Source organism: Taeniopygia guttata, chromosome 14 (assembly GCF_048771995.1).
Source record: "Taeniopygia guttata chromosome 14, bTaeGut7.mat, whole genome shotgun sequence".
In the NCBI taxonomy this organism is placed as follows: Eukaryota; Metazoa; Chordata; class Aves; order Passeriformes; family Estrildidae; genus Taeniopygia; species Taeniopygia guttata.
In genome coordinates, this window is record NC_133039.1 from 6923692 (window position 1) to 6943306 (window position 19615).

The 19615-nt window shown below is 57.2% G+C and overlaps 3 protein-coding genes across 5 annotated transcripts; 2 read left to right on the forward strand and 1 right to left on the reverse strand.

Annotated features, from left to right (window-relative positions):
- The first annotated feature begins 71 nt into the window (after positions 1–71).
- On the forward strand, positions 72–7115 carry LOC115497184 (testis-expressed protein 2). Of its 3 annotated transcripts, XM_072935636.1 has the most exons (12): positions 72–250; positions 1802–2682; positions 2768–2968; positions 3050–3344; positions 3704–3918; positions 4075–4227; positions 4323–4422; positions 4574–4706; positions 4818–4955; positions 5301–5513; positions 5779–5899; positions 6566–7115. In XM_072935636.1, the coding sequence occupies exons 2-12, from the start codon at positions 1813–1815 to the stop codon at positions 6674–6676; spliced, it is 2550 nt and encodes an 849-aa protein (XP_072791737.1). In that variant the 5' UTR covers positions 72–250; positions 1802–1812; the 3' UTR covers positions 6677–7115. The 3 variants fall into 3 exon arrangements, with proteins under 3 accessions (XP_072791737.1, XP_072791736.1, XP_072791735.1); XM_072935635.1 differs by having other exon boundaries at positions 1752–2682; positions 3704–4227; XM_072935634.1 differs by having other exon boundaries at positions 3704–4227.
- A 451-nt stretch (positions 7116–7566) lies between these two features.
- RPL3L (ribosomal protein L3 like) lies at positions 7567–16449 on the reverse strand. Its single transcript, XM_030284460.4, has 10 exons — positions 16341–16449; positions 15164–15356; positions 14072–14240; positions 12132–12267; positions 11202–11388; positions 10070–10230; positions 9684–9785; positions 9510–9605; positions 8873–8992; positions 7567–7685 (listed from the first exon to the last, which is right to left on the reverse strand). Exons 1-10 carry the CDS (start codon positions 16341–16343, stop codon positions 7629–7631), a joined length of 1224 nt encoding a protein of 407 aa, XP_030140320.1. The 5' UTR covers positions 16344–16449; the 3' UTR covers positions 7567–7628.
- A 1071-nt stretch (positions 16450–17520) lies between these two features.
- On the forward strand, positions 17521–19506 carry NDUFB10 (NADH:ubiquinone oxidoreductase subunit B10). The gene is made up of 4 exons (XM_002187496.6): positions 17521–17730; positions 18652–18790; positions 19075–19214; positions 19324–19506. The coding sequence occupies exons 1-4, from the start codon at positions 17583–17585 to the stop codon at positions 19419–19421; spliced, it is 525 nt and encodes a 174-aa protein (XP_002187532.2). The 5' UTR covers positions 17521–17582; the 3' UTR covers positions 19422–19506.
- Positions 19507–19615: the final 109 nt, after the last annotated feature.

Sequence of the window (19615 nt, forward strand, 5' to 3'; positions counted from 1 at the left end):
TCTGTCTTCCACCATGCTAATGGTCTCTCAGGAAACAGACTTCTTTTTTTTTTTTTTTTTTTTTTAAGCTTTGGAAACCCACGAGTACGGGAGCGGTGGGAACGGAGAGCTGGGCACGGTGGAGTGGAGCACAAGGAGCACCCAGGCCAGCACTGGGGTGACACTGGGGTGACACTGTCCTCCTGACCTGGCAGGGACACAGAGCAGGGACTGGCCAGGACCCTCCGAGGACCAGCCCAGGGGCGTTCTGGTAGGAGCAGCCAGGGGTGGTGGGCAGTCCTGGGGATACTGGGGATACTGGGAGTGGCTGTGATGGGCCACTGGGAGCCCTGCATGTGAGGGGCAGTGGGTCCAGACTGCAGTGCTGCCGGGGAGGTGGACAGTGCCCTGCGGTCCCTGGGAACCACAGAACCATGGAACGCTTTGGGTTGGGAGGGAGCTTAAAGACCAGCCCTGCTATGGACAGGGGCACCTTCCCCTGGAGCAGGTCCCCTCTCAGGCCCAGCTCCACTGCTCATTTCCCCTGCCCACTCCTCCTTTGGCTGTTTCGGTGGTGCCAGCAGTGCCAAGGGCTGACCAGCACCCGCCAGGCTCTGTGCCAGGGGCTGGGACCACCGGGACCATCACCGTGGATGATCTGGGGTTAACAAGTGGCTCCTGCAAAGGAGAAGCAAAGCAAGAGCTGAGATTATATAAAGGGGGCTGGAGGCAGCTGCGGCACAGGCTGTGATTAATTCCTGGCACTGAGGAGCTTTGAAGATCCAGCACGGTGCGAGCCTGAGGCAGCCCAGGGTCCCTGGGATGCATTCCTGCTGTTGCTGCAGGGCTGCTGTGAAGGGGAAGAGGGCAGGGAGGGGCTGAGCGCTCCAGGAACCCACTGGGAGCTGCCTCAGCACCGTGGTGGCCCTGCAGAGCCCGTCCTGCAGATCCCTTCTCCCTCCCAAAATCACAGAGGGGACACGGCTCGGAGCGGGTCAGCCCATGGCTGGGGCAGGAGTGCAGCAGTGAGGGGTGGTGGCGGCTGGTGGGGACAGGACAGCGCTTCGTTGAGGCCACAGACCCCCTCAGGACACTGGAAAATTCGTGTCAGAGAAACTTTTGTCCTCTCCACCGCCAGTAAAGCCAGAGATTGCTGACTGGGCACCGGGGCCGCAGCTTGGGCTGGATCCATTTTGGATTCAAGCAGTGCTCGAAGCAGGGACCAAACCGTGAACTTTTAGAGGAGTCAGGGAGTCCTGCCCGCTGGCCTGGCATCCCTGCTGGCAGCCCTGGGCTGGCACTGGGACCAGTGGAATATCCTGGTGCAGAAAATCCCCGTTTGGCTGCGCCCTGGCCGGCAGCTCGGGGCTCTCGCAGCCCTGTGACTAATTGCCTGGCCGAGGTTTGTCCTCCTTGGATGAGCAGGATCCCACATGCAGCCATCGAGGACACCCCACAAGCCATCCCAAAGCAGGCTGGCAGGTGCCCAGCCCGGAGGGTCCCCGAGATGCCCCTGGGTGATGCCAATGGGGGCGGCAGGAGCAGAGTGGGGATGTTCTGTGTGCCCTGCGGTGCCACGGAGCCCTCCCAGAGCGGGGATGTTCCGTGTGCCCTGCGGTGCCCTCCCAGAGCGGGGATGTTCCATGTGCCCTGCGGTGCCCTCCCAGAGCGGGGATGTTTGTTGCCCTGCGGTGCCACGGAGCCCTCCCAGAGCGGGGATGTTTGTTGCCCTGCGGTGCCCTCCCAGAGCGGGGATGTTTGTTGCCCTGCAGTGCCACGGAGCCCTCCCAGCTCCAACAACTCCTTCCCTGCCCCTCGGCAGCACCCTCGGCGATGCGAGCCATGGCAGACCAGGCTGTGGGGGCAGCAGACGCCTCTCCAGCCCTGTCACCGTGCCCGGGCTCACCTCGGCGTGGGGACATCGAGGGACCAACGCCCCCCAACGCCGGCGGCACCACGGAGGACGGAGGCGGCCGGGATGGCTGCGGGCTCCTTCCCACGGCCGACGGGGACACGAAGCGTCCCCCCTCGCCCCAGCCCGGGGGGATGCTCCTGACCGACCTCCCGCGGGCCCCCCAGCCCCGGCTGTGCCCGGCCAAGTCGCGCACAGCTCCGTCGTCGCCCAGCGTGTCGCCGTCGGAGAGCCGAGCCGCGCTGCTTCGGCTGCGCGACGCCAGGCTGGAGGACACGAGGAGGCGGCTGTCGGAGGCCGTGCAGGAGCCCCTGAGCCGCCTGAGCCGCCTGATGGCCGAGGAGAGCAGCCCCAAGGAGCCGGGGGGCAGCCCCGGGGGCAGCCGCGGGGTTGGGGCACGCCGGGTGCGGGACTGGACGCCCTGGGAGCCCACCCTGAACTGCCGCTACGAGATCTGCTCCTACGGGGACGTGATCCAGGTGGTGGAGGTGGCGCAGAGAGACGCGGAGCCCCCGCTCCCAGCGGCCGAGGAGCCGCCGGCAGCGCGGTCCGGGGGCTCCGTGCCGGGCAGAGCGCTCGCCTCCATCGCCCTCCTCGCCTACGGTTACCTGGTGCTGCCGCTGCCGCCCTACGCCGCCGGGCTCGGCACGGGGCTGCTCTGCGGGCTGCTGCTGGGCTTCCTCGCCATCCTCCTCCTCGTGCCCAAGGCTCCGCCGGCCGCTCGGGGACCGTGGGGCCGCCTGCGCCCCAAACTGCTCCCGGGGGAGCCGCGGGAGACGCCGCACCTCCAGGTAGGAATGGGGCGCTCCGGGATGAAGGGCTGGAGGTGGCCATGGTGAGCGGGAGCAGCCGGTTCCCCGTTCCCCCTTCTCCCAGGGCTGGATGAACCAGCTGCACGTGTACGACCCTGAGCTTTTCCACCCGTCGCTCACGCACTCGGTGCTCGCCGTGCTGGACGGGGCCACCCTCACGCTGTCCTACCCCAAGAGCAACATCCCGCGCCGAGCCACCTTCGAGGAGGAGATCCTGGACGTCGTCTTTGTCAGCCACCGCTGCTATGACCTGACCGACGCCAAGGTGAGCCCGGAGGTCGCCAGGAGCCTCCCACGGGGACCCCTCCAGGCCTGGCCCGGCCTCACCCCGCTCTCGGTGCTGCAGGTCTTCCTGTGCCCCCCCAGCCTGGCCCGAAAGCGGACGTGGAACAAGAAATATCCCATCTGCGTGCTCCTCCCCGAGCCGGCCGAGGGACACGGCAGCGAGGAGCAGGACACGGAGCTGCAGGGGGACGAGGGGACCAGGAAGGTGCCGGTGGCCGGGCAGGACATCCCGGGGGACGGCAGGGACAGGTGCCTGTACCTGTTTGGGCGGACGGGGCGGGAGAAGGAGGAGTGGTACCAGCACCTCGTGCAAGCCTCCCGTGGGACAGCCAGCAGCCACGGTGACACCAGGGCAGGTGAGGGGCAGCCTTGGTGGGCAGCAGTGAGCATGGAGGGACGTGGAGGAAGCCAAAGTGTAGCCAAGAGGGTTCAGCTGGTCAGCACAGGGTGGGTGGCACGTCACTGGTGTCATGGACAGGTGTCATGTCACCCCTGATGCCATCCTGACCGAAGAGATTGGATGTTAGGAACAATTAGTTCACTGAAAGGGCTGTGCAGGCCCAGGGCAGGGTGGAGTGCCCATCGCTGGGGGGAGTTAAAGCCGTGTGGATGTGGCACTTGGGGACACGGGTTAGTGCTGGCCTGGGCAGCGGTTGGATTGATGACATTAGAGGGGTTTTCCAAGCGAAATGAGTCTGTGATTCCACATGCCCAGGCACGGGATGGGCTCCGCAGAGCAGCGGCAGCAGCAGCGGGAGCAGCGCTGAGGACACCCCAGCCACGGATCCCTGCAGGGATGTGTCGGGCAGCACCCAGCAGATCTACCTGGACTACAGCACCTACATGGCCCGATTTGTGCCAGCACAGGGGGCAGCCAGCCCGGAGCAGAGCCCCTCTCACGGAGCTCCGGGCAGCCCCACGCCCACAAAGGTGAGCGGGACAAAGCCAGCCCTGGGAGCGGGACTGGAGGCTGACGGACCCCGCACGGAGCCTCTTCCAGTCTGTGGTTTGCTGGAGCAGCCAAGCCCTGGGGCAGGGGAGCCCAGGCCAGCGGGTCCTGCTGCTCACAGGGCCACCTCGCTGCAGGGGCTGGTGGCTGCTGTCCCCCCCCACGAGGACACGGCGAGCACGGCCTGGATGAACGCCCTGGTGGGACGCATCTTCTGGGACTTCCTCCGGGAGCAATACTGGGCAGAGCAGGTGTCCAACAAGATCCAGAAGAAGCTGAGCAAGATCAAGGTGAGAGGCGGGAGCAGTGATCACTCAGGGCAGCCCTGTTCCCAAGGCCCCGTGGTGAGTGGTGACTGTCGCCCATGGGGGTTTCCATCCATCAGCTCCCGTATTTCATGAACGAGCTGACGCTGACAGAGCTGGACATGGGCACATCCATCCCCTCAGTGCTCAGTGCTTCCAACCCCACCATCAATGAGCGAGGTAAGAGCCCCACAGAGGCACAGGGACCCCAGTGCTGGCTCCAGGATGGAGCTGCCAGCCCGGCCCCGGAGCTGGGAGGGCTTGGCAGGGCACCAGCAGCTCTGACCACTGTGGTGCTGAGCTGACCTCGCCCTGTCCCTCTCCCTGGCAGGGCTCTGGGTGGACATGGAGGTCACCTACAGCGGCTCCTTGCAGATGACGCTGGAGACGAAGATGAACCTCAGCAAGCTGGGGAAGGAGAGCTCTGCAGAGGAGAGCAGCCCTGCAGAGGCAGGCAGAGAGGGGTAAGGAGTCTGTCTGTGGATGGGCTGATCCCGCTCCTGCTGCCTCAGCGAGGCGAGGCCGCCGTGCCCAGAGCAGCCCTGGGGATGGCAGCGATCTGCTGGGGCTCGCAGGGCCAGGCCACGGCTGCTCCTGCTGGCAGACAGCGACGCGGAGTCGTCCAGCGCCGGCTCCTCCGACGAGGACGATGGCACCACTGCAGAGCCCCCGGGAGCCCCGGGGGAGCGGCTCCCCCCGCCTGGCACCGAGGGGTAAGGGGGTGCTGGGGGTCTGTACCACGGGGGGCACCAGGAGGGGCCGGGGATGCACAGTGCCACATCAGCACAGGGGCACGGGGAGGGTGTCCCCAGCAGGACACACACAGAGCGTGTTGGAGTTTAGGACATCTTTTTGGCTGCTCTAGCTGTCTCAAGACCCAGGTAAGAAGTCAAAAACAGCTGTGACTTTGATTTTAGTTTGTAGAAAAAACTGCCAGCTTTATAGGAGGAACAGCGTGGCAACTTCCAAAGGGGACTCTGTCCCCGTAGGGTGCTGTGGCAGAGGGCTGGGGGACCCCCAAACCCAGCAGGGCTGAGCTGGAGCCCCTCTTGCTTTAGGCACGTCAGCGGGAACAGCACCAGCAGGAAGATCCTGCGCTTCGTGGATAAGATTGCCAAGTCCAAGTACTTCCAGAAGGCCACGGAGAACGAGTTCATCAAGAAGAAGATGGAGGAGGTGTCCAACACGCCACTGCTGCTGACGGTGGAGGTGCAGGAGCTGGCAGGAACCCTGGCCGTGAACATCCCCCCGCCACCGACCGACCGTGTCTGGTACCAGCCCTCCTTCCCCCACGGGCACATCCTGCTGCCAGCGCCCCTTGCTCCCTGCAGGGAGCCAGCTCCAGGGATTTGGGCTCATCTTGGGCACCAGCAGCCCAAAGGGGCTCTCAGAGCTCAGGCTCACTCCTCTGAGTCTGCACCCAGGCCATCACAGATCTGGGGACCCCGAGCTGTCACCTCCTCCATAAAACCCAGCAGTGGGGTGTGCACAGCTTTGGCAGGTGATGCTTCCTGCCTGTTTCCTTTTCCCTCACAGGTACAGCTTCCGAGTGCCCCCGCAGCTGGAGCTGAAGGTGCGCCCCATGCTGGGCGAGAGGGAGGTGACATTCCTGCATGTCACCGAGTGGATCGAGAAGAAGCTGAAGCACGAGTTCCAGGTGCCTGGGCTGCTGTTCAGGGGCTCAGCAAACCCTGCTGAGGCTTGGGCCTTGCTGCCGTCGGGGAGAGCCAACCTCAGTTCGGGCCAGTTGTTTCTGCAAAAAGCCAACATCTGGTCTGGTCTGGGCAGCTTGGAGCAGTGAAGACACAGAACCTAAATAATGAGCTCAGGGGCTGAGGAAAAGTGATTTCCTCCCGTCATTTGCAGCCCTGGCCCAAGCAGGGAGGGTTTGGGGTGTCAGGCAGTCCCAGGGTGAATCCACCTGTCCGCTCTGGTTTGGGGATGTTTGGGAGATTTGTCTTCCCAAGGGTTTGTGTTCAGCCTCTCACCTCTGCTCAAAGAGCAGAAATGTCTCCACAGATATTTTGGGCCTCCCAAAAGCCGCCCATTTGGATAGTTTCAAAATGCTGGTCCCTCCCCTCTGCTGTGACCACCCCTGCAGCCATTGAGGTGGCCCTGAAAGAAAAACTGTCCCTGCTTGTCCCCAGCCTGATATCCAGAGCTGGGACCCTCCTGGGGCTGCTGCTGTGGGGGTGGGAGCCCAGAACCTGCAGGTCACAGCCCCAGTCCCTGACCTGGGTGTGGCTCCTGCCAGGCCACCTCCAGGCAGTGTCCCCGTGGTGTTCAAAGCCACTGATTTGTTATTCTGGATTCCTCTTTGTAGAAAATTTTGGTGATGCCAAACATGGACGACCTCATCATTCCCATCATGCGCTCTGGCCTGGATCCTTGGCCACCCCGGGACCTGCCAGCCACGGGGGACAGGAGTCTCTGAAGCAAAACCCCAGGGGCAGGGACACTGCCCAGAGCTCAGGGACCTCGCTGGGACATGGGGACAGCCAGGGCCTGGCCACTGACTGCATCCAGGGCTGTGCCTGGAGTCATCCTCATCCTCTGCTTCTGCAGATGAGCCTCCTCAAATCCTGCGAGCACACGTTCAGGGCACAGCCAGGCTGCTGGAGACCCAGGAATTCCACGGCCACGCTCCAGGACTCCTGGTCCAACAGGCAGCTCTGGACAGTGGAGGGCTGGGCTTCCCACTGTCTGGTTCCACAGAGGGTGCAGGACACCTGGATCATGGCACCGAAGGAGTTGGGATCATCGCTGATCCAAAATTCCAGCTCTGGGGCATCCCCCCCTCCCCACAGGCAGCTGGGCTGCAAGGAAAGCATGGGTGGGAAAGGATCCCAGGTGAATAAATCCATCGCTGCCCAGCCCTGCCTAGCAGCCCTCTTGTTGTGCATAAATTCCCACCGCTGCTGAGGGTTCCAGCCAGGATCAGGGGGCTTTGAGCAGGGAGGAGCCCCCGGGTGGCACCTCCAGCTTGGCAAAAGCAGTGCTGGAGGTGTGTGGGAGAGGCACTGAGGGGAGCCTGGGCAGAGACAGGGCATGGGGAGCCCCAGTATTCCCAGTGGGCACTGGTGCAGAAGTGCTGGAATGTGCTCTGCTCTCTGCTGGATGAGAGGGAGGGGAGACTGTGGTGGTTTGGGTGAGAGGGAAAAATTCACTGGGTGAAGGAAAGGGAGGATCCAGAGGGCAGAGCAGGCACTTGGCTGTCCCAGTCAGTCCCTGGCCATGTGGGCCAGTCCCAAACGCCACTTTTCCCATCCCCACCTGCTGAGGAGCCTGAGAAGAGGCAAGAGACCCTTCCAGAAGGAGAGAGGAGAAGGCATGGCTTGGAGCCCTTTATTGCAAGTGCCCAGTCAGGCAGCCTTGGATCTCTGTCCTTAGGGCTCTTCCTGCACACCTGGCTTCTCCTTCACCAAATGTTTCTTCTGGGGGCCCTGGAAGAGAGCAGAGAGGAGAGTTTGGATTTAGGGACACACAGACCTGGTTTGCATGGCTGTGTCAGGGCTGTGGCGACCCAAAAGTCAGCTCGGGCCAGCAGCTGAAAAATGGGGTTATCCCACAGCAAATCAATCCTACGGGAGCAGGTGACAGGAATGACTCACGTCCCTCAACTTCCAGACAAATGTGATGTTTTACCACAGAATCCAAGGGGGAAAATGGCAAAGAAAAGAGCTGCACCCAGGTCAAACCTCCTCCTGTCACCGAGCTCCTCGTCACAGCAGCTCAGGGCTGGCAGTGACACAACAGGCTCTGACACTGAGCTGAAGGAAATCAGCTTAACCTCTAAAGAGCTCGGTAAAGGCAGTGCCTAACCAATCCCCCTGCCAGCTCTAAGGAGGCTTAGGCAGCTTCACATGGCATTTCTGGCTGACAGGCCAGATGCAGACCCAGTTTTCATCTGTGTGGGACCCAGGCAGTTGTTTCTTTCTCTTCTCCTTCTCCCTCTCCTGGTTTACTCAGTGCTTCCTCCGCTTCACACTCAGACTCGCACCAGCCTGGGTGAAGGCTGCAAAACTATTCAGGGAACTGCTGTGTTTGGATTATTTAGTTATATTAATTTTTGCCCTGGATTTAAGAAAAATACACTGCTTGGCCTTCTTGAAATCTTCTGACAAAAGCACCACAAATTTGCATCTGAATTTGACCCAAACTTTCTTTTCTCTGAGAACATTAAAGCTCTAAATCATTCCAAACAAATCAAAGCAGTGCACAATTCCAAGTGAAAGGCACCACATGGCCAAGACAGTGCCTGCCAAGTTAACTGCTTGTTTAAAACTTCCCGTGGTGAATAGGAACTGGTTGCCCATATGGTCTTTTATTTGCTGGTTGAGTTGTCTTGGATCACTCACACAACCATCCTCTTCTTCCTTAGCACCATTTCTGCTGTGTGAACTGAACTCATGGCTGTCTTTAGGCAAGAGAGTCTCAGACATTCTCTTGGCTGTTGTTGTATCGAGGAACAGATCACAGAATAATGGAATCATAGAATCCTGGGATGGTTTGGGTCGGAAGGGACATAAAACTCATCCAGTTCCACCTCCCTGCGCATGGAGGATGCTTGGTTGGAGTCAGTCAGTTGCTGAACCCCCCTGATGAGCTGGAGGCAGCCCAAGGAACTCACCATGAAAGCTCTCTTCTCCTGAGCTGTCTGGAAGCGGCCGTGGCCGAATTTGGAAGTGGTGTCAATGAATTTGAGCTCGATGGCTTCATGGGCCCGGCGGCTCGTGTGCACCAGGAGGGACTGGGAAAGAACAGCCACAACATCAGGAGAATCCCCACAGACAGTCAGGACAGCTGGCCTCAGGCAAGCAGGGTTGGAATATCCTCTAAAGAAATATCTCCTCAAAAATCTGTGTTCTCAGAGCAACACTCTGGTGCTCAGGTGGTGGAGAGCTTGCAGAGCTGCTCTTTGCTCAGCATTTCACAGAATCACAGAATCAACCAGGCTGGAAAAGACCTCCGGGATCACCAACCTATGACCTGACCTTGTCACCCAGAGCATGGCACTGAGTGCCACATCCAGCCTGTCCTTAAACACCAGTGACTCCACCACCACATCCCCATTCCAATGCCCAGTCACCTTTCTGTGACAGCCCAAGGTTTCATTCTGAAATGAACCACAGCCCTCAGAGCTCTGAAGCTCTCCATCTTCATCCACCAAGGAGCCGCCCAGTGCCCCTGCCCAGCACTTGGAAGGTTCTCCATGTGGGGAATGTTCTCCTGGGGAGCTGCAGCCCATCCCAGCCCGGTGCTCTCACCTTACGGAGGGTGAGCACGCGTTTCCTGGTGCCCACCACGCAGCCCTTCAGCATGAGGAAGTCGTTGTTGACCTCCCCGTAGTGAGGGAAACCACCCTGTGGGGAGAGCAGAGGGGTTGGTGGGCAGGAGGGCTGGCTGGGAGGGTCACAGCCCTGTCACCCCTCAGCCCTCACCAGAGGCGTGATGGTCTTCTCGGTGATGTCGTAGTGTGTCGAGGCGTTGTTCCTCACCACTTTGCCATCCTCCACGTGGATCCCGTGGCCGATGCGGTAAATCTGGGAACACACAGGCAGTGGAGATGGAGACTCTCCTGCCCCTTGCTGAGGAGCTTCACGGGGTGGCAGAATCCCCCACAGAATCCCCCACAGAATCCCCCACAGAATCCCCCACAGAATCCCCCACAGTTTTCATCACGGTGTGCCCTCGAGCAGCGGAAAAGCACCAGGAAAGACATGGAGATGTCCAGGGAAACACCGAGGAGGATGCGGGGAGCTGAGGGCACCGTGGGAAGGAGGATGGTGACAGGATGGAGGCCTCAGGGAGCCCCCCTGGGCCACACCTTCTTGTTGATCTCGGTGCGGTGGTGGTAGCCCTTCTGGCCGGCCCGGGCGATGGAGTAGCCCACGCGGGCCGGGTGCCAGGCCCCGATGCAGGCCACCTTCCGCAGGCCCTTGTGTGTCTTCCTGGGCAGCTTCTTGGTGTGCCAGCGGCTGGTCACCCCTGGGAGCGCGGGAACAGAGGGCAGGGTCAGCAGGGAGGGGCTGGGGAAGGACAGTCCCATGGCTCTCCTGAGGGACAGTTCCATTGTCCTCCTGAAGGACAGTCCCATTGCTCTCTTGAGGGACAGTCCCTGAGGGACAATCCCACCACTCTCCTGAGGGACAGTCCCATGGCTCTCCTGAGGGACAGTCCCTGAAGGATAATCCCACCACTCTCCTGAGGGACAATCCCATGGCTCTCCTGAGGGACAATCTCACCACTCTCCTGAGGGACAATCCTATGGCTCTCCTGAGGGACAGTCCCACCACTCTCCTGAGGGACAATCCCACCACTCTCCTGAGGGACAATCCCACCTCTCTCCTGAGGGACAATCCCATGGCTGTCCTGAAGGACATTCCCATTGCTCTCCTGAGGGACAGTCCCATCGTTCTCCTTTAGGACAGCCCCATGGCTCTCCTGCAGGTCTCAGAGGAGGCAGTGCTGGGAGGAGATCAGGAGCTGTTCTCACTGCCCAGGGCTCTGATCAGACAAGGAGGTGTTCCATGCACGCACCCAGGGACGCCCACACCCCTGCACACGTGACATTCACACCATCACAGGATGGTTTGGATTGGAAGGGACCATAAAGACCATCCAGTTCCAAGCCCTGCCACGGGCAGGAACACCTCCCATTAGAGCTGGTTGCTCTGAGCCTCCTGGGAGGAGGCCTTCACTGGCCTTAATCTCAGGGCAAACCTTCCCACCAGAGGTTATTTTGTCAGCTCCTCTGTACCTACATCAGGGGTGCCCCTGTTGAATTTTTCCCTTGCTGGAATCCCTGAGATTAAGGAAACCGCGCCCTGCCACAATAGAACTGGATATCATGCTTAAGATCCTGAGGCTTTTTTGCCCTCTACAAAAAGTTAGGGGTCCTCAGCGTGGTGAACACTGTCCTACCCCAAAACCACCAAGAGAAGGACAAACCCCTGCACCTTTCATGCCGTGCCCCTTGGTGACACCAATGACATCGATCATCTCGTTCTGGCTGAAGACACTGTGCACAGAGATCTGCTTCTCCAACCTCTCCCGGACCCAGTCGACCTTCTCAGCCACTGTCCCCCCGTTCAGCTGGATCTCCATGATGTGGGCCTTCTTCTGCCTCAGTGGGAGCAGCCTCATCTGCAGCACACAGTGCTTTAGGGTGGCGTGTGGCCCCTCACCCCGCAGACAGGAGGGTGCAGCAGGGCTGGGTCACTTCACAGTTTGTGAGGGGTACAGAGGTGAGCAGAGCCACTGCTTCACTCTCTGCCACTGTCACCCCCTTTCAAAGCAGCCCTGGGTCAGCAGCTCTTTGTATCCAGGACTTTATGGAGCCAACTCCTTGTCCTTGAGCACAGAGACGCTGTCTGGCCTTGAGCCAACTTGGCTCTCTCCCCCAGACCCCAAATCAGCCCTTAAATCCAGGGATCGGCATTAAAATGTGTATCCAGCAATCAGCATTTGGCAAAACTGTGCCTGCCCGTGGGGTTATTTTTGCCCAAACCATTTGACACCAGTTGCTAATTTGAGGTGATCATGAGGTCCGAGGTGCCTTGCTGACACAGGGCTCAGGACCTGCCCAGGCTCTGCCCTCCTCCTGCTCTCCTCCACGGGGTGTGTGTGCTCCCATCGGGATGTGGGGGTTCCCTCGTGTTCCCAAACCACAGCATCCACGGCAGCCCCGGAGCAGGAGCTCTGGGAGGGCACTGGGAGGTCAGGAGGCAGCTGGAAAGGTCATCCAGCACCTCCCATCACCATCTGAGAGAGCCTCTGCTCTCTCAGCCTCTGTGACCCCACCAAAACACCCCCTGATCCCATTCCCAGGCCTTTCAGAGCTGAGGAAGCCCCCGAGCCCCCTGCCCATGCCAGGGGGAGGCTCTGACCTGGGTGTGCATAATGACACGGATGACCTTGCAGTATTTCTTCATGGCTGCAAAATCCTTCTCCAGCTGCCTTTTCCCAGCCTCATCCTGCCATTTTTTGCAGTACTTGGTGAACGCCTTCTTCTTGCTCTTGTGCCTAAGGACAGAAGTGGTTTAACACCCGTCAGAGCTGATAAAGGGCTTGTGACAGCGCAGAGAGGGGACAGGTCACCTTGACTGCCACCTCCTCGGAGGCACAAGCAACCTGTGGATACCTGAGCCTCACCTGACTGCCAGGACCTTGAGGTGGGAAGAGAGAAGTGGATAATGAGCCGTGAAAAGGGCTCGTTCAAGGGTAATTCAAACCTTTCTGCATGAGGAATGCAGTTGTCTCCCACTGACTGACTCAGCACCGCCAAAACAGGCGCAAAACCAGAGGCAGGAGGAGGCAGGGATGGGAGAGGCTTGGGGTGGTGGGTCTCAGGAGATTCTGCAGCCAGGACACCACAAAGGCACTTCCCTGCTACCTGGGGGTACCTGAGCCTCGCCTGGCTGCCGAGGGGTTCGGGTGGGGACAGGGATGAGCCGTGAAAAAGGAGAGAACAGGGGTCGGAGGTGTGTGATGGGTGGGTCTCCATGGTGCTGTTACAGGAGACACAATTCTACAGCGAGGAAATTCCTGTTCCCACTTCCCTCTTTGCTGAGGGGTGTTGATATTTATGAGGTCCAGGGGCCACATTCTGCATCAATTTTCCCCTTGGCAACTCTGGTTTCAGTCCAACCCAAAAAAACCCCAAAACCCAAAAAAACCCCAACCCCCCCCAAAACAAAACAAAACACCAAAACAAAAACAAAACCAAAACACAAAACAAACCAACACAAAAAAAAACAAACAAAAGAAAACCAAAACCCAAAACAAATCAAGGATTCCAGTGATCTGGGGAGCCGAGGAGCCCCAGCTACACGAGGGAAAAGGAACCTGCCATACGATGTTGTGGAGAGAGCTAACTCGGTTTGGCTATTAGAATAAATTTACATATGCAAATGCTGCTCCCCAGCATCGGGCTGTCTGCAGTGTCCCTGTGCATGACTAAATAGGTTTCACTCCACAGGAGCTGAGCTGTTCGGGCATCCCGGAGAGAATGTGGAATTCCTGCCAGACATCCATCACAGGCAGCGCCCCAGGAAACCCCCACTCTGGGGAATCCCAGGATCACTATGTGAAAAATGCATATTTTATGATTGGCTTTTTGCAAATGTTACAATAAATATTATATGCGTAATGTTAGAAAGTTGTGCTATGTTAATTCTTTAAGTAATATATTAAATATAGTTTTAAATTGCAACATAATGTTAAAATAGAAACTATGTATGTTAAGAGTTTTTTAAGAATAAAATACTCACTTCAAAGAACACCTAAATCTTCAAAAGAAGAAAAATTTATGATTTTCATATCAAAAAAACACTAATTTCTTCAAACCTTACTCTAACTCAAAGCGCCATAAAGATTAAAAGAAACAATTGACATACAACAAACAAGGTTTCTTTTTTTAAGTAAAAAATATACATAACCATAAGAATATATAAGTATACATCAGTATATTATTTTAAAAATAATTCCTTTATTCACAAACTATATTTTTAATAACATCCAAACATCCATAATTCTTTACTTTTTATTATCTTATAATTATCCTAACTCTAAATTTTATTACTGTAATTACGTTACTATTTTTATAACCATTTTATTATTATTAAACTTAAAAAATTTTAAAAAACAAATAATTAACGTTTTTCACAACTGAGGTTGGAAAAGCCCTCCCAGATCATCAAGTCCAACCTGTGACTGATCCCCACCTTGTACCCCAGAGCACTGAGTGCCACACCCAGGGGTGCCTTGGACACTCCACCACCTCCCTGGGCAGCCCCGGTGTTGGATGAGCTTTTTTGGGAGCACGTACCAGTTCTTGTAGAAGCGCCGCCGGCACTCGTCGCTGATGTGCTCAGCAAAAACAGTCTTGAAATTCCTCAAGCCCTTGGGTGTCTCGATGTAGCCCACGACCCCCACCACCACCATCGGCGGGGTCTCGATGATGGTCACGGCCTCCACCTCCTCCCGCTTGGAGATCTCTGCAAGGCAGCAAAGGGAGGTGGTGCCCAGCACTGTGGGAATCCAGGAATTCCCTCTGGCTGCCCTGGCAGGGGTCAGGAACCCCCCTGGACAGAGCCCCCAGAGACACTGGCTGTGATCTCTGTCCATGGAAAAGAGTTTTCAACCTTACAGGGTGAATTACCAGCTCTGAGTGTTTGATATGAGTAATAATTAAGTGTGGCATGGGTGCAAAAGTAAAATTTTAGGATTCTAGATGAGGGGTCCAAAGGGGACAAGATGGAGGAAATTGGGTGTGTCTTGTCCTTTTTCTCCTTCTTCATGCCCTCCATGTTTCACTGTGGTGTTGGCATTTTTCTGTTGGTTCAGGCTGGGGACACACTGTCCAACGTAGGTGACAGATATTGGCACGTTATTGTAAATCCAGCACAGGTAGTTTGTGGTATTTAATGTTTGTACCATCCCACTGAGGGCAGAGCCCCACACGCTGCCCTGCAGGACAGAGCTGCGGCAGGGCAGCAGAACATGTTAGAGATAAACAGAATAAACAGCCTTGAAACCAGCACAGACCAATTATGGCTTCTGCTTTGGCAGCGGGGCAGAAAGACAGAGACTTTCTACAATCTCGGGATCATCAATACCACAGATTCCAACACGGCATCATCTGGGATCATTCCCAGCAGGATTCCCACTGCCACAGAGAGATCTGGGGGCAAGGCCAATGTTTGATCTCAGCCAGCCCCAGCCTTCCCACCTCCCAAACCACCACCCACCATCCCAGCGTGCCGAGTTCCACACTCAGCCCATGCTGAGCTGGCCTTTGGCCATCCAAGATGTACACAGCCAGGATTTAACCAAGAACCGTGGACTCCACCACCCCTTTCCCAAGGAGCCTATTCCTCCCTTTCCCTCGTGGACGTGGCCCCTGCAAGCCAAGCCTTACTGAGCCCGGGCCGGTGCACCTCCCTCACGGTGTGGGTCATGCCAGCCTTGTAGCCCAGGAAAGCTGTCAGGTGGACTGGTTTGCTGGGGTCATCCTTGGGCCAGGCCTTCACCTTCCCTCGGTGCCGGCGGCTCCGCTTGTGGGGCAGGAAGCCCAGGTGGCCATGCCTGGGAGCAGAGAACTTGCGGTGGGACTGCGGAGGGGAAGCACAAAGGGAGGCTTCACTCCCAGCTCCCCAGAAAATGGGAGGAAGGGAAAGACGACAAAAACACAACAAAAAAATCCTTCTCCCCTTCAGATGGGAATGTTACAGAGAATTTGGGCTCTTCCCTGAGTCGTAACAGGGCAGGATTTTGTTCAAACTTTTGTCATGTACATGGAAAAAAGGCATAGAATAGTGGAATGGTTTGGGGTGGAAGGGACCTTAGAGCCCATCCAGTGCCACCCCTGCCATGGCAGGGACACCTTCCACTGTCCCAGGCTGCTCCAAGCCCTGTCCAACCTGGCCTTGGGCACTGCCAGGGATCCAGGGGCAGCCCCAGCTGCTCTGGGCACCTGTGCCAGGGCTGCCCACCCTCACCAGGAAAACATTTCTTCCTAATACCCATTCTACTCTCTGCCAGCGTGAACTTACTACATTTCTGGACAAATGACGCCACTTAAATAAAAAACTTAACCTAATCTCCCTCCTTCAGCTTCTTCTGAAGGACTTTGAAGGAGAAGTACATTCTTTGCTAGGTCTGTTCTTCTGTGCTCTTAATTATAACAATTTATTTTGTATCCTGTAGCACCAAAAAGGCCTGCATGGAATTCCTGGGCTTCATGTCATGGAGGCAAATGGCACAAAACAAGCACAGCCAAGGATTGGGAAAACAGGGGAAAAGATGCCCAAATAACAGGAGCATGCACAGGTTCTAAAGACACCTCGAAAGCCAGATAAGAAGAGATAAACACATAAACCTCAACCACAAGCAGCAAAGGGTTAGTCCTACACCCACTGCAGCTCTTTCCTAGCTCAGATCAGTCCCAGCACCCCGCTGTGCTTTCCACCAAGCTCGTTTTCCAGCCTGAGTGGAACTCTGAGTGTTCTGACCCCATTGCTGGCACCACCAGGAGCACAACCCAGCCCTGCTCGTTGACCCTCGCACACAAGCGGCTGCAGCAGAGCTGTACCGACCATGGGACGTCTTCAGCCCGGGGCAGCAGCAGAGAGAGGCTGTCAGGGAGTGCCTCCCCAGAGTAATACTTAAGATGGGTATGGGTCTGAAGACACAAATTTAGCCACTCGCTTCACCCGCTGCGATATTCATTTCATTCCTGGCAGGTTGGACACGACAGTTGTGGTGTGATAAAAGGTCAGTTGCTGCTGGCTCAGTTTACGCTTCTCCCTCCTGAACAACTCTAATGTGAAAGGCAGAAATTAGGGCAGTTTCCAAAAGGGTATCACACACCCAGAGCTGTGAACACCTGCACCAGGTACCCCCAACACACGCTGAGAATCTCTCTGTCAGCCCAGGATTGTGATCCTGACTGGAAAAGAGATGGAGACAATACATATCAGAATTAGGGCAGTTTCCAAAAGGGTATCACACACCCAGAGCTGTGAACACCTGCACCAGGTACGCCCAGCACAGGCTGAGAATCGCTCTGTCAGTGTCTGTGGGGTTTTTTTAAAGGAATGAGATTCTCACTTAGAGATTACAGTCACAGAGCATGTAAATCTTCCAAAGAAGAAGAATTTATGGTTTTCTTATTAGAAGAAGCTAATTTCTTCATGCCTTGCTCAGATGTGAAGATACCGTGGGGATTAAAAGAAGCAGTTGAAATATAAGTTTCTTGTTGTAAATAGAATATATGCATAGCTATGAAGTATGTATTAATATGCAACAGTGTATTGTTTTAAAGGTTATTCCTTTGTTCACAAGGCATGCTTGTCGGGGCTTAAATGCCCGAGAGCATCCAGACCTCCATAATTCTTTGCCTTTTATTGTATTGTAATTGTCCTAACTCTAAATTTTTATTCCTCTAATTGTACCGCTACTTTCATAACCATTTTATTATTATCAGACTTTTAAAATTTTATAAAAACCAAGCGTTTTTCACAAGCAGGGAGGGGAGAGTCGGGACAAGCCTCTTCCAACCCGCCCCATGGCGGGCTCCCCTCACGGCGGAGGGACTACAACTCCCGGCGTGCCCCGGGGCCGCCGGATTCCCACCGCCCCCAGGGGCCGCCATCATCCCGGTGGAGGGACTACAACTCCCGGCGTGCCCCGGGGCCGCCGGATTCCCACCGCCCCCAGGGGCCGCCATCATCCCGGTGGAGGGACTACAACTCCCGGCGTGCCCCGGGGCCGCCGCCGGATCCCCGCGCTCCCGGTCCCCTCAGAGGCCGCCGCCATCTTCCCCCGCCGCCGCCGCCATGCCGGAGGATCACGACTGGGAGGCGTACAAGGTGCCGCCGACCCGCACCCCTGTCTCCGAGAGGACAACGTCGGTGCCCAATCCCATCGATTACTTCCAGACCGCCTTCAATTATGTCCTCGACGCGCCCGTCACCTTCATCCGAGGTACCGGCGGGATGAGATAACCTCCGTCCCACCCGCGGCTCCCTCCCACCCGCGGCTACCTCTCTGTGGGAGTTGAGCGGGGACGCGGGGACGGGGACACCGGGATGGGCACACCGAGGCACGGGGCAAAGACGTGAGGACACGAGCACCTGGGCAGGCTGAGGGGACGCGCAAGGACACAGCGACACTGGTGCTGACAGCGACCGCACTGGGGCAGAGGGACACTGGGACAGAGGGACACTGGTCCTGACAGCGACAGCACGGGCAGGACAGGACACGGACACAGGGACATGGCACATTGACAAGAACACAGCATGGACGTAGGGACATGGGACACAGACAGATACACGGCGTGGACAGAGGGACAGACACAGGGACATGAGACACAACATGTAGACTGGCAGACATGGACAGGGGACACACAGAACACAGCACGGACACAGGGATTCCCACTGCCACAGAGAGACAGGGGACACACAGAACACAGACAGGAACACAGCTTGGATAGTAGGACCGACACAGGGACATGGGACACTGCACAGACACGGGACACAGACAAGAACACAATATTGGTAGTGGGACACAGACGTGAGGCAGCACGGACAGATACAGGGACATCAGGACACAGCTCGGACAGTGACAGATACGGGGACATCAGGACACAGCTCGGACACTGACAGATACAGGGGACATCAGGACACAGCTCAGACACTGACAGATACAGGGACAGTTCAGGCACTGGGAGAGATGCAGGGACACAGTAACAGTGTGCACAGGACATGGGGCACAGCACAGAGCGGCAGACACACAGACAGGCATGTGCTGGGCAGTGTGGACCCACTGCTGCTGCCGGGGAAGGTGGCACCGGGCAGTGCCAGCGCTCGGAGCCGGGCCGGGGCTGTGACCGGGCTGTCCCTGCAGGCTGGATCGAGCGGTGGCAGAACAAGAACAAGTTCTACTACTACCACCAGAAGTTCCGCCGTGTGCCCGACCTGAGCCAGTGCCTGGAGGGTGACTACCTGTGCTACTACGAGGCCGAGGCGCAGTGGAGGAGGGACAGGTATGGCCGCCCCTGGACTGTCCCCAGGCGAGGCCACAGCAGAGCACACAGCTCTGGGACCTGCAGCATTTTGGTGGATGCTGGGGTGCTGAGGCAGCACCTCCAGCCCTCCCCATTAAACATCAGTGTCCTGCTGTCCCTGCAGCACATCTGGGCATGGTGGCATTAGGGACCAGGATGCTGAAAATCCCAGGGCTGACATTCCACAGGGTGTCCTCGCCCCTCGGTTCAGCTTTTCTGTTGTCTCGTGGTTGCTGTTCCATCCCTCACCATCTTTCCTGCAGGATGGTTGATCAGGAAATCGTGGAGATAGTCCGGGAAAGGATGGCTGCGTGCAAGCAGAGGGAAGGGCCCAACCAGTTCCAGAACTGTGCCAAGGAGATGGAGCTGCTGGCACAGGTCACCAAGGCCTACCAGGACAGATGTGAGTGTGGCAGCAGCACACGGGGCAAGGGCTCCAAAGCCAGGGAAGGGGCTCTGAAACACACAGGGCTCGTGGGAGGCACTGCTCAGGCATCTCCTTTCTTTTTCAGACGGAGATCTGGGTTACCATGGCAATGCACGGACATGCCTGATGAAGCAGAAGCACAGGATGATGGAGGAGAGGAAAGCAGCACAAGAAAATCAGTAAAGCTACAACAGTTCCTCCCTCCATGGTGCTGGTAGCCCAGTGCATGTTGCTTCCTTGGCCTGCACAATAAACAGACATCTGTACAGCTGGGCTCTGTATTCGTTCTTTGCAGAGCTCTGCAAGCCCTCAGCTCCACGCACACTGTTGGAGTTTGCCCTCTGGACATTTTCCTTTCCTCCATGAGCCTCCAGAAT

Bases quoted from the DNA above. Each gene is read 5' to 3' on its own strand.
- LOC115497184 (XM_072935635.1), top strand. From the start codon at position 1,813: ATGCGAGCCATGGCAGACCAGGCTGTGGGGGCAGCAGACGCCTCTCCA. The intron at 2,969-3,049 runs GTGAGCCCGGAG...TCGGTGCTGCAG, and splicing joins ATGACCTGACCGACGCCAAG to GTCTTCCTGTGCCCCCCCAG. The intron at 4,228-4,322 runs GTGAGAGGCGGG...TCCATCCATCAG, and splicing joins AGAAGCTGAGCAAGATCAAG to CTCCCGTATTTCATGAACGA.
- RPL3L (XM_030284460.4), bottom strand. The intron at 9,606-9,683 runs GTGAGGGCTGAG...CTCTCCCCACAG, and splicing joins AGAAGACCATCACGCCTCTG to GGTGGTTTCCCTCACTACGG. The intron at 7,686-8,872 runs GTGAGTTCCTTG...GCTCTCTTCCAG, and splicing joins AGGAGAAGAGAGCTTTCATG to GGCCCCCAGAAGAAACATTT.
- NDUFB10 (XM_002187496.6), top strand. From the start codon at position 17,583: ATGCCGGAGGATCACGACTGGGAGGCGTACAAGGTGCCGCCGACCCGC. The intron at 17,731-18,651 runs GTACCGGCGGGA...CTGTCCCTGCAG, and splicing joins GCCCGTCACCTTCATCCGAG to GCTGGATCGAGCGGTGGCAG. The intron at 19,215-19,323 runs GTGAGTGTGGCA...TTTCTTTTTCAG, and splicing joins CAAGGCCTACCAGGACAGAT to ACGGAGATCTGGGTTACCAT.